Raw genomic sequence first — 13,826 nt, 5'->3', positions numbered from 1 at the left:
TATTTTTTTATATGTACTAATTTTATTGATTTTTCTAGTAAGGACAAATACATTAATTGCAGAATAAAAGAAAACACTCAACAACAATATGAATGTTCCCACAGCACCACCGTAAAAGCATGGGTGTTCATATCTTCAAAAAGCAATTATTAAATATAGAAATCTTAACCAAATCGATACTTTCTCATACAGAAAAAGATGCAGGTTAAGTCAGAACCTCTGACCAAAAGGATTCCTGGATCAGTGGAAGTTTAGGTTCGCCAGGATTCATATCTTCGGCTATTGGGCGGTATAAAAATGTAATAATAAATAAATATTAATAAATGAGGAAAAAATCCAACCAGTTTTCCAAAAATGTGTCTGATGTTATTTCCCCTCTAGCTAACCTGTTATGTTGAGTCAACTTATCATTTAAAGCCAGTTTCCAAATCTTGTCAAACCAGCGTTGATGGTCAAAAAATCTGTCACTTTTCCAGAAGTGGCAATTTCCCACCTGACTGCAACCAGCAAATGGGTGACCAAGGCTTTAAAAATAATGGTTCTATTGGCATCCCTAAAAAAAGAAAGTAGAGCCAGTGCTGGATCAGTTTCTACTTGAACATGAGTAATGTTAATGGTTTGGAAAACCCTTGACCAAAAAGTTTTGACCTGTTGATAGTCCCACCAAAGATTAATATAAGTACCAGGAACTGAGCAACTCCGCCAACAGAGCGGGGACATAGTACCACTAATATACCACCTAACATGGGTAATATACCACCTGTGAGAGATTTTCAGTGTGAGCTCTTTAATTTTTGCCTTTATTGTTTTATAAGGTGCTGATTGCCATAAGCTTTTTCATTCACCTTCAGTGAAACTCGTGCGCAGATCATGTTCCCAAATCATTTTTAACCCTCCCTTATCTGGGAATTGACAATTCAACATGATGTGATATATATCAGAAGCTCCCCCTTTAAGCTTTCTAGAATAAGTTAGGCAAGCTTTCTCAAATATAGTAAGCGAGCGTGGAATGTTATGGAATCGATATAGAGCAATTGCAAAAGAGACTATTTACATTTTTTGGAGCCAGGTACAAGGGAGTGAGCTCAGTTTTGCCTCTAAGTGTTGCATAGATATGACTTTTCCTTGTATAGATTATGAATATCGGGGGGGAGGGAGAGACACTTTCCTTCCCAACCTGCAAATTGTCTATACTTAAATTGATCTCTGAATTGGAGGTGGTCTAAAATCAGGGTTAGGGGGGAAGAGGGTGGTGCAAACCATTTCGCCCATTCCTTTAAATTTGCTTTCAAAAACGGTTGTTCCATCTTTTGTCTTACCAAAGGAAACCACCCCATATTTTGTCAGTAAGAAAATGCTGGCTGTCCTGCAACAAATGCAGTCCCTTGAGAAAAGATTTCTTGTACACTTCTGTGGGATGGCTTACGGAAACTGAGCATGGTTATAAGTATGATTGCTGCATGCAAAATTAACTACTGAAACTTGGAGCTCTGACCACATAGAAATAATTTTTCAGCAATGCCCTTATAGTTTTGATAACATATTAAGTGAGCCAAAAAACCATTGCTTTCTATACCAGCCATTCAAGTGTCCAATCTATAGCATGAATGTCAGCATTGGATTTTCCCATGGCCAAATAATTCCTCCACCTAAAGGCAACCCTGTTTCTTTTAGCAAAGTGGGAACAGAAAAAGGGGGGTTGGCTGCAGATTACCTTAAGCTATACCTGCATAAGGTTGGAACATTGACACATGGCCTTTGTTGCAGGTGACACTGTCAACCCCTATAACTCTGGCTCCTCCACAAAATGTTCTGAATTGGCTGAAACAAAAGATGATGCCCCCACAGAGTCTGCTACATAGACTACACATGTCAGAAAAGACGAGTTGAAACAAGGTGTGCCCGCATAAAGTAAGCTGTTACTCTGCATTCCTTGAGCATTCCAGGCAGGAGCGAAACTCCAACTTGAGTGGCATACTCATGATTCCCTACTACGACAGCGGAAGAAACATCTCATCTCGGAAGCATTCAATTCCATAGTAGAGAAGACAGTGAGCATAAGAACTGCCTTGTTGAATCAGACCAGGGTGTATCTATTCTGTTTCCAACAGCGGCCAAACAGTCAGATATTTCCAGGCACCCACAAACAGGGGTTGAAGGTGATGGCCTTCCCTTGTTGAATATGCCTAATACCTGGTATTCAGAAGTACACTGCCTCTCTATAAAGAGATTCTTCTTCATCCTCAACAAACTGTACAGCAGGGCTGTGGAACTCATGCCTCTTTATATGTTATGGGACTGCAACTCCCATCCGTCCTAGCAAGCATGGCCAATTGTGAGGGATGAGGGGACTTGCAATCCCACAATATCTGGAGGGCCATATATTCCCCACCCACCCACTGCTCTTCAGGAACAGAAAAACAAGTCCCCACTGATAGACTCACATGCTAACAAAGTAACAAGATGAAAGGAGAGGGGACCTGGAGGGAACTGGGAGCATTTTGTAAAAGCAGGAAAATGACTGGGGGGAAATATAATAATTAAACTAAGAGCATGACTTAAATAAATAAATGGAACATCAAGAATGAAATGTAAGATATAAAATATGAGATTTTAATCATTTCTTAAAGTGGCACAGGAACGAGGCCAACTGAATATTTAACAAAGAGAGACCCACACTATGATAATAAGGGACAACACATATGATAAACAGCACATGGAAATTAAGGTTTAATAAGAAAATTAGGGAGTTTGATGGGTGAAAGGATCAAGGAAGAGAAGAGAGAAAAAGCAATGAAATGGAGACAAGGAAAGAAATCCAAGCCTTTTTTGGATTAAGAGGAAATTGTGTGCCCTTACCAGGGCTTTGCTTCCTGCTTCTCTTGTGCAGTTGTAATGGGGCTGCATTACATGGCCACAGAAGAGCAACCATATGGTCTATAACAGAAATGATCCCCTCCTCTCGCTGCTCATAGCCTTGAATGGGACAGCACCTTCTAATGGGTGATTCATAGCGTAACTTCCCCTGTACACAGTAGGAAATCCTGAGATATTTCAGCAGAATTGGGATATCACAGATTTAAACAAAAACGGGAAGGCACAGGAGATGTGCAGGAGGTTGCCAGTGTGTTTAAAAAGACCCGTGAACTTCTATGCATAGGCAGTCATCATGAACATGCCTTATTTCGCTCATGTGAAGAAGACCTTAAAGGTTAACCACAAGCTGAAGTGTGTTTACTCAAAAGTAAGACACTGAGTTGAATTGGTCTTACTCTCAAATTGGTGTGAAAGTATTGCATGGTGAAAGTAGTTGAAACTTAATATGAAATATTAAGAGAAGCCTGCGAAAAGAAACATCATGAAGAATTTTGCAATATGTTTGAAGCACAAAGAAAGGATGGAAGAAAGAGACAGAAGACTTGGGAATAGAGATAATAGGTTTGGGCTTTCTGTCTCTCCGCTCAAAACAAAACTTTACAATAATCGACATGAGATACAATGAAGGTCTAAATAAGAGTTTTAGCAGTTGGTAGATAAAGAAGTTTTAGATAAAGAAGTTTTAGCAGATGGTGTAAAAAGCAGTTTACCTCTAGCACAATAATAAATTTGTGTGGTGGAAGCTTTGGTTCTAATGCTCAATATTCTGTGGGTAGTGATGCTTTGCTTTCTATATAAACCCTATGAACTGCAAAAAATAAACATTAAGTCTAGAATCACAGAAATCAAGGTCAGTAGTACATACACTCTACATCGAGCTGCTATAGGCAGAATTTAAAACAATTAAAAAGAGGCAGGGTACATTTTTCCAGCCTGCAGGCAACTTCTGACAGTTTACATAAGTCTCATATCAATATCTGAAAAAGGTGAGCCAACTTCTAAGCATGTGTTCAACTAATAGTATGCATCATGGGTATTTAGATGTGTGGAGAAGAGCATGAAATCCAGCTATTTTGTCAATTAATTATGGTGTCCTGCATATTTGAATTGCCTTTGAAGGTGTTCTGCATGTTGCCCTGTTAAGGTGGAGATTGGCCAGTGCATTAAACTGATTTTTTTTGTTGCCTTCTCCATAGAATGCAGCAATTGTTTGATTTCCCCCACAGTTGCTTTAGGAGCGTTTGGAGGCCTGAATTTGATATAGTAGTCCTCTCACAAAGAAAAAAAGAAACAATGCCTAACGTCAAATATCCAAATTACAACAGAAAAAAGTGAAGGTTTCAAATCAATCAGAATTAAAATGTAAACATTAATATACTACAAGTTGTACAAAACTTGCTGACAATTATAAACAAAATCAGTCCTTATTCAAGCTATCTTTAAACTCTATCAAGTTTGGAACACATCAGCCAGCTGGTCTCCAAGGTCAGAAAATCGGGCTTGGAGAGCAGGAAAAGGCAGTTTTCTGGTGGGCAGGGAAGGGGGATCAGAGAGGCCAGGATACAAGCTATCCTGAGACTCTTCCAGCCTCCTTCACACTCGTAACTAGCAAAAAACACAATGATTGGAGGACTGGGAGGCAAAGTTCACCTCCTCTTGTTCTGCTATCTTCAGCCCAGCAGGGCATTGGATACACAGAAGTCTCCAAGTTCAGAGGCTTCCAACTTGCAAGGGCACAACCCATAGGACTGCACTCTAAGTGTGCATAGAATTATGCATATTTACTCAGAAGTAAGGCCAAGTGAGTGTAGTAGGGTTACTTTTTGGTAAATATGCACATGATTAGGCCACACAATTACAACCTTATATTAACATTTGAACCCCAAATAAAATTATTCTAGCTTGTGGTCCTATCCACAAAATTGCCAGAGTATTTTGTACATAATAGTAGTCAAGATAAACTCACAAGTCCTTTGGGGACATATTTGCACCTTAATTGAAGATTGATGGGCTCTCAAACAGAGCTTTTAAAAATGCCTTTTAATTTAAGCCAATGTTTGAATCATGTGGGAAGGAATAGACAATTATCAGAGAGAGACAAAGGAAAAAAGCTAACGTGAAATGGCATCGTTATTGCTAAATCAAACTTTAAAACATTGGTATAATAAGACAGGCCATTAAAAACACAGGTTCTTGGCAAGCCTTCCTAAAACTACATTGTGCACTGCTGCCAAGAGGCACTATTTCCCTAGGCTGAATTCCAGCCCTCTTTGCACCCACATCTCTTGAACAAGCATTTCCTCAGGATCATAACCACCTGACAGTCAGGGTAGAGAAATGCTTCTGATTTCAACATGCTGTTTAACCCTCAACTCAATCCTGTCCTCATTAAAGTTGCGTGAAATGTGTACAATGTAATGTTTACAATGTACAATGTAATCCTGTCTTCATTAAAGTTGCGTGAAATGTAGACGCCTGGCACCTACACTGTACTGCTTTCGTTGCCAGCTGAAGACCTTTTTATTCACTCAGTATTTTAACACTTAATTTTAACTTAAATTTAAATTTTACTGTTTTAACTCTGTATTTTAATCTTATATCAACTTTGCTGTGTGGTTTTATCCTGGTTGCGCTTTTTATACTGTATTTCGTAATTGTGTTTTAAACTGTTGGGTGTTTTACTGTGGTTTTAATTTTTGTGAACCGCCCAGAGAGCTTCGGCTATTGGGCGGTATAAAAATGTAATAAATAAATAAATAAATAAATAAATAATAAATTACAATAGTGGTTTCCCACAACTAAACCACTGCACAACAGCTGCAATTGCAATTATTTGTGTTTTATTGGAAAGCAGTACAAAACATTTCAAAGACAATCACCTTGTCAACATCATAGAACTTGCTGTCATTTCCAAGCCAAATAAAGCAGAAAAGACAGAAAATACTTGGATACACACATAAGGGCATGCACCTTTAGGGGGAAAATAAAAGGGCCAGCACACTATTAAATAAGCAAAACAAGTACACACTCAACAGGTAGTTGCAGGCAGTCACATTGGGCTGATAACATGTGATAACGTGTTTTCGAAAACATGATTGTCAGTTTCACACTTTGCATTTTATTCACACATTTTGCTGCCTGGGGCAAAGGAAAAGATGGTGCTCCCCCTCCCTCCACCACTTTCACCTTCAGATGCCAAACAGACCTGCAGTATTATTAATTGACTGATTTATTTGATTTATACTCTGCCTTCCCACCAAAATAATGAGGATGATGAGAATGACAATAATAAAACAACAACAATGGAATAATAACATTCCATTAGTCACATCAGTCACCAGCATCACATAAAAAAACTATACAGAAAACTTTCAGAAATTGGGCCTACCAAAATACATCCACACCACCATCCAGAAAGGAGTCACACTTAAAACATGCCCAATACTCAGGTAATTCCTGAATCAGTAAAAGACAACATGACTTGGCAAAGCCCATCATGTTCATCTAGAAAAACCACCACGAGTGCAAAAAGAGAGAGAATATTAGTGCTCAAAGCAGCTAGCTGTATTAAGCCAAGATAAAAGAAACATAGTTAAAACCATCATAAAAACAAATAGACTAAACGCTTAAAAATACAACAATAAAAGAAATGCAAATAGTACCCAACCCAACAGACCAGGTTACATGCCAAAGACCTGCTTGAATAAAATCATATTTGCCTGCTGGCAGAAGGACAACACAGAGAGAACCAACCTTTTTTTCCAAGAAGTTCCACAGTCTGGGAGAGCAACTGAAAAGGCCCTCTCATGTCATCTGGCTCCTGAGGAGACTTCCCTGCTCTGTCTTACAATATGGCTGACACTGGTTTACATCTAAACAAAATTTAAATTGTGATTTGAAGTGGCCCACACACAACTATTCAGTCTGTGTATATATTTGTGTGTGTGTGTGTGTGAGTGTGAATTCTAATCCTTTATGTGTACAGCACCATGTACATTGATGGTGCTATATAAATAAAATAATAATAATAATAATGTTCTCTGAAATGTTGGGTGAGCACACAATAAAACAGGCACTTTTGTGACTTGGTCATTTTTTTTTCTTTACTAATTAAGTACTAGCCAGAAATTGTCACTCCTTAATTTTTTTAATTTTATTTTTATTTATTCATTCACAAAAGCATTTCTAGACTACTAAAAATGAGGAGGGCCTTCTCTGCTGTGGCACCCCGACTGTGGAATGAGCTCCCTAGAGAAGTTCGTCTGGCACCTACACTATACTCTTTTAGACACCAGGTAAAGACCTTTTAATGTTCTCAGCATTTTAACAGTATATCAAATTAATTTTAACTTTGCTGTTATAAATTTGTATTTTAAATCGGTATTAATTTCTTCATTGCTGCTTGATTTTATCCTGGCGGTGTTTTTATATTGTATTTTATATTATGCTTTGTTTTATATTTTGAATGGTTTTTATGGTTTTAATTGTTGTAAATCACCCAAAGAGCTTCGGCTGTTGGGCGGTATAAAAATGCAATAATGCATCTCTCCTACATTCTCAGCTCCTCCCTCCATAATGGTAAGATAAGCACTAACTAGTGCCACCATTCAGTGGAGAGGGCCTAGAGGTGGGGGACGGAGGAGAGACAACAACACCACGTCATAGAACTTGCTGTCATTCCCATGTGAAGTAAAGCAGAATGGAGGGAAGATACATGGATATACACACACTACAGTATTGCAGCAGGACCTTCCAACATTTACTCTGCCACCTTATGGACAGTTCATAAAATACAATGCTTTTCTTGGATTGAACTGCATTAGTTTGCTGTTAGGGATTAATATTAGAAAGCTTCCCTACAGGAAAAAGAGAGAGAGAGAAAGAGAACTAAGTGAAAGCAATCATAGTTTGCTGAGCACCACTCACTTCAATCTGCACTCACAGCAATCTTAGCCCAGGTCTCCAACAAGTAATTGAAGGTCATCCACTTAACTGTACTGATACATATAAGCCATAGAAAAATGTTACCAAACAAGATTTTCGAGTTAGTACTGACAAATAAGACTGGCCCCAGAAATACTTCCCACCCAATAGAAATTGTTCAGGCCCTTATAGGAATATATGGGTGCATGCTATTCAATCCTGTTCATATCCAGAAGTAAGTCTCCACAGAGCACAATGCTGTTTACTCCTAGGTAAGTGTGCGTACAATTGCAACCTTTAACAGCCAATAAATTCAGTAAGGCTAATTTTTATGCAGGACATTCAAAATAAATGAATGAGATAGTAATTACTTTTGAAAAGATGTTCAACAGTAAACAAAAAGTAATCTAGATATCATTTGCCTTTACAATACACATCATAATACTCATTGCTTTGGATTGCATTATCTCAGTGGATGGAACAATACATATTAATTCATTAAATAAATAATTTATCACAGACCTAAGTTATTAATACTGTTCCATTCTTTTTTTTTAAAAAAAAAAACTTAATCTCTTGCCTTAATGAAAAGGACAGTTTAATACCTTACCATAAATCAGTGTGTCAACCAGAGGCAGATTAGGAGCACTAAAATAAAATTCAACCTGTTGATCAGGCTGCTCTTCTCTAGAGCCTTGTCCTTGCACCCATGTGCTGAACAGCTGTCATTCTTTGAGGCTTCCTCCACCACACAAAGTAATTTGACTTCCTAACAGGAACATTGGCAGGCCATCTCAACAATAGTGCACTGCTCTGAAGGATTAATTAGAACTGGTACTCAAAGTCTTTGTTTTCTGTGCTGTGCAGTGGTTCACTGGGGTTTAATCTCTTTTTAATTAAAAGCTGATTTGCTTGCCCCTGTGCTCTAAAAATATGTAGCTTTTTATATACATGGCCCTGCAACATTATATTATAAACATTAATATGTTCAACTGCTGATTATAGGAACTGATGGGGTTTGTATTGCATAAAGGTTAGGACTGCTTTTTAATACCTAGAAATGTTATGCTTTTAATAGCTGCTAAAAGACAGAAATCAACAGCCAAAGTTCCAGTGGGTGTAGGATTACAGCCTTAATGAATTTACACATGCATACAAACACCAACAAATAACAAGTTATATAAAAATACTAACTTGTTGAAGCACTAGATCTGAATGTGATTAATACCTAAATTAGTGACAACCTGGGCACCCTATGTACATTGCCTTCTTTTCTGTAACTAGGATTACAGCCTTAGGTTGTATAGCTTGAGTCTTTTGCACACTGACTTGGAAGCAAGCTATTCAGCTCAGTACTATTTTTGAATAAAGATGTATAGTATAAGGCAGTATACATGTTCTGTAGCATTGTTGTTAGTTTTATTTATAAAAAGTTTTCCAAACCCACCTGAAAAAAGATGTTAATTACTCCACCTTTTCTTCCTATCCTGTAGCACCTAGTCCATACTTGAATGCATTATATTAACCTATTTTCACATTGCTGTTTTCCTCTACCCAAAACACATACAATGTTGTTATTGTATGTAAACACAAAGGGGATGGGGGAACACAGGGAGATCAGGCAAATGTGAAAGCCATGGCATAATATAAAGGGTGTCCTTTATTCCAAGCACTATCGCTTCAAAGGGATTCTGCCTTTTGAAATGTTAATGAAAAGCTCTAGAAAGACCTGCTTAGAAACACTGAACACGTGGCTAAGAGCACAACCCTATGCATCTTTAGACAGAAAAAAACCTCTACAACTCTCATTATTTCCCGGCATAGTATAGCTGGCTGGGGATTGCTGGGAGTTGTAGGACTTTTTTCTCCTGTCTAAACACGGATGGGATTGCACCTAAAGCCAGTTTAAGTGCACAGCACTCTATGAACTTGATGGTGAATCACACTTCTAGGTTTGTGCTTATCAGGATACCTTGCATTACACTAATCATAAGAATCTTATTAATTCTAAACACCTAAGTGCGGTGGGAGTGGGGAGAATAAACATTGGGGCGAATAAACATTGGGGCTTGAGCAAGCTGCTCCTTCATTTAGTCCTACTTTTGGGTAGGGAGAGAACTGACTTGTTAAAGCGCAAGAACTCTGAAGCAAAAACAAATTGGTACACTCCGCCTTGTCAGATTAAATGATTTTTTTTTTAATGGGTGGCACTAGACTATTTCGCCAAGCCGATAACCAAATGTCTACAGAAGAAAAGCAAAAAAAGGATGCACGAGGACGTAACCGCCACTAAAAAGGACTTGAGGTTTGCAAGCGCTCGTTGTCCTGCGCCTCGCTGCCTTTGAATGCGACCTGAAGAGGAAGGAGGGAGGGGCTGGCGGACCGCGAGAGATGAAAGCAGGTGTTGCAATGTCTTGCGCGTGCGCGCTTGATAACTTAGCCCGCGCACGCGCAGTGAGCGTTTAAAGCCTGGGGCTTTTTTCCCTTTCTTTTTGCTGTTGATGCAATGCGGCGCAAGCGCGCTTCAAACCTGTCTGTCAGAGGTTTCCGGGGTGTTACCACTATACTCTAGGTAAGCGTTAAGACGGGCAGCTGGGGGCTGCCTTAATTAGAAAGCCGCGCCTCTCCAGGCGGGGGGGGTCGGTAGAACTACGTGCTCCCTTCGCCCCCCAAAATATTCCTGGGGAGGGAGGCGCCGCTTCTCCCTAATGTTAAATGTGACTTTAGGTCGGGTCCGCGCATTTCGTGTCTGTTCTCACGAGGGCGGTGGTCAAGCTCGCTAAGCCTGGGTAGGCAATTTTTTTGATTTTTAAAATATCTCTTTCGTGCGCGTTGGTGTTGAGTCGAAGGAGGGTGATGTGCCTGAAGGGCTTTTCTTCTTGTTCTCCCAGCAACGACAAAATGGAGAGTGGGGGAGGGGAGTTTGTAGGGTGCCTCCACAAATACGCCCAAGCATATTTTTTTTGTTTTTAATGCAGGGTTGTAGCAATGAATTTCTTACGTGGTTATCAGTTTTGTTCAGGAAATTGTGTGCAAGCTGTCTGCATGCTCACACAGGTGACGGAAATGTAGTTTATACTTCGCCACATGTACATGTCCACCACTGCTAAACATGCTGCCCTTGCAGAAATAAATAATAGTACAATAGGGAGCTAGCATTTGCTAGTGCAACCCTGGAAACTAGCCTAAGTTAGTGCTTCCAGAATGGGATAAGTCATCCTATTTTGCTCCCTTTTGCAAGGTCTGCTCACTTTTTCCATTCTGGAAGTGCTAGCGAGCACTAGTTCCTTGTTGCACTAGCAAGCCCTAGCTCCCTGTTGAACTAGTAATTGTTTCCACAAGGTAGAGTTGGATACTACCAATTTCCAACACAGAAGTAATCTTCAGGATAGAATGGAAAAGAGGAGGCGGTTTAGGTACACTGACTTGGGCTCCTTGGAAGACAGGTGAGATATAAATATAAGAAATAAATATGTTTCGCATGTTTGAAATGGCTCTTAATCAGTTTCAGATGGCTATTATGTTGCCATGTTGTGTCTATTATGCCCTGGAGTTGTCACTTCTCCTGCAGGGAGAGCCAAGAGGTATGAAGACATGACATCTTGGAGTGAAGACAGGCCCAACATTTTTACAGTAATGTGAGTTCTGTGGATTGAATTAGGGTGACCATATGAAAAGGAGGACAGGGCTCCTGTATGTTTAACAGTTGTATTGAAAAGGAAATTTTAGTAGGCATCATTTGTATATATGGGGAACCTGGGGAAATTCTCTTGTCATCACAACAGTTAAAGGTGCAGGAGCTATACTAGAGTGACCAGATTTAAAAGAGGGCAGGGCACCTGTGGCTTTAGCTGTTGTGATGAAGAGGAAATTTCATCAGGCTCTCCATATATATAAATGACACCTGCTGAAATTCCCTTTTCAGTACAACTGTTAAAGATACAGGAGCCCTGTCCTCCTTTTGATATGGTCACCCTACTTGAATGCAGTATTTTTTCTTTTCCTGAACTGAGTTCTGGGGGGCGGGGGGAGGACCACTTCTGCAAGTTTGAACCAGCAATAGGCCAGGAAGGATGCTGATTTGCAGTTTTACCTCCTGTGGAATGATGAATCCAAGCCCCAGGAGAGCAGCTTTGGGTTCCTTAAAATGTTGTGTGTGTTTTTAAGAACATAATGAGACAAATTACCAAATAAAGGGTTGTATCCAGTGTTAGTCCTACTTAGAGCAGGCCCTTCAAAATAAATAGGACTTAAGTTAGAATTACATTGGATACAACCCAAATGCATTAATGTTTATATGGTGCTTAAAGGAAGAAAAGGCGGACAGCTCACCTGAAGCGTTATGGTGGGGTGAGCAAGACTGATGGCTCAGCTGGTGCTTGATTTGTTGGTATGCATTGCCAGTTGCAAAGCTGGGAAGAAGCCAGGCTCACCTCCCCAGCTGAATGTGCTGTGAGCTCTCTTTTTAATCTTGTCAGTTTTCACCACACAGAGCTTTTGAGGCCTTTTTTATTTTCCCATTTTTATTATAATCAGTGGAGAAGTTTCCACAAATCTTACGTGATAAAACAACTCTTCTCTTGTAGAAATATATTGCTGACATAATAGTAAGAACACCTGTGCTGGCACTTTAGATGCATCTGAAGGCATTAAAGCTTTATCCTATGCAGTGTCAAATGTGCTTAAGCTCATTAGTTTCAATGGGCTTAAGCATATATTTTTCTGCACCGGGCTAGGCTGTGAGAGATGCAGATTAGATATAGCACTACTAGTGACAGTCTTTAGACTTCCACATTTATTTATTATATTTATTACATTTCTATATAGCTGAAGCTCTCTTTCACAGAGCTTTTCTGCACCCTAGTGTTTGAATGTTTTGTTGGTATGCTGATGTTGATGGGATGATAGTTTGCACAAAACAAAAAGTACAAACCAGGTCTTTGCCAAACAGTTGACAATATCAGTTCTTCTAGATCTCTCAGCAGCTTTTGACATTTTGAGATGTCAGACTTTGTATCACTTGCTGTGAGCTGTAAGACTTCCCCCTGCCCCTGTTTAAACATGCATAGGATTGAGTCCTAATTGTAGAAATGGTTTAAACCACTGGCTGCCTTAATGCTTCAGAATACAGCAAATGTAAGTAAAAAAACACAAACACAACCTTCCACGACACTTAAACTGTTACATCTGCCTTTCCCTTCAGAGCTACTTCAGATGAGAAGGGAAATGCTGTCAGCTGAATTGTTTAAGTAACTTCTGCATTTGGCTTGTTACACTTATTAGTAACAACTGGATGGAAGTGTGTAAACGTTGCGTAGGTTTTAGTTGCAATGATAACTTGGCTACATGAATTCCCCTTCAGACATTGCTAGCAGGTATTGCCAGACAACTGTGGAATTTGCTTGTGTATTTGGCTGGTGCCACTTCGTCTGAAAGTGACCTCAGATAATTAAGAAATTCTTAATCTAGCAAAGTTGATAATCCATTCTCATAGTTCATCTGGTATCAGAATGTGTTTTCTGTCAGTGTGGACAGTTAGGCTATAAAGCTGAGTAATCACTGACTAGATTTAAAATGGAGCAGTCAAAGCAAGTAATTAATCTTTTATTCATAATCTCTCTATCTCTTTTGCTGCCATGCTATAAGCACTTGCTGTGCAACTAAAAAGATTTGTGCACTTTATTTGACTAAATTGTCTTTATTGCAAACACCTATTTTGTATCTATTTCTTTCATAAGTAATGTATGTGGCAAAATGGGTTTCTTAACATTTCATTATCCTGTTTCTGTAGCGTCTTCTGAGATATGAGCATATCTGCATTTTAAGACTGCTCTAAAATGGAGGAGACAGGCAGGGAGGCGGTTGCAACAGCTGTACAAAGGGTGGCTGGGATGCTTCAGCGGCCAGACCAGCTGGATAAAGTGGAACAATATCGTCGGAGGGAAGCACGTAAGAAGGCTTCAGTGGAAGCTAGACTGAAGGTAGGAAGCCACAATGCTAAACCTGTATTATTTCAGCTAAAGACA

General features: G+C 39.4%; 1 protein-coding gene across 2 annotated transcripts in view; it reads left to right on the top strand.

The window, feature by feature from the left end:
- The first annotated feature begins 10,288 nt into the window (after nucleotides 1–10,288).
- Nucleotides 10,289–13,826, top strand: part of EXOC3 (exocyst complex component 3) — a 29,802-nt gene continuing 26,264 nt past the window's right edge. The window contains exons 1-2 of one of the 2 annotated variants that reach the window (XM_063130320.1): nucleotides 10,289–10,372; nucleotides 13,592–13,781. In XM_063130320.1, coding sequence (XP_062986390.1) covers nucleotides 13,638–13,781 — 144 coding nt within the window. In that variant the 5' untranslated portion in view covers nucleotides 10,289–10,372; nucleotides 13,592–13,637. Of the gene's footprint in view, nucleotides 10,373–10,564; nucleotides 10,590–13,591; nucleotides 13,782–13,826 lie in introns of those variants that run through there. The other variant, XM_063130329.1, reaches the window with a different exon arrangement.

The sequence above is a fragment of the Elgaria multicarinata genome, chromosome 1, assembly GCF_023053635.1.
Source record: "Elgaria multicarinata webbii isolate HBS135686 ecotype San Diego chromosome 1, rElgMul1.1.pri, whole genome shotgun sequence".
Taxonomy (NCBI): domain Eukaryota; kingdom Metazoa; phylum Chordata; class Lepidosauria; order Squamata; family Anguidae; genus Elgaria; species Elgaria multicarinata.
This window is presented reverse-complemented; position numbering and strand designations above follow the sequence as displayed.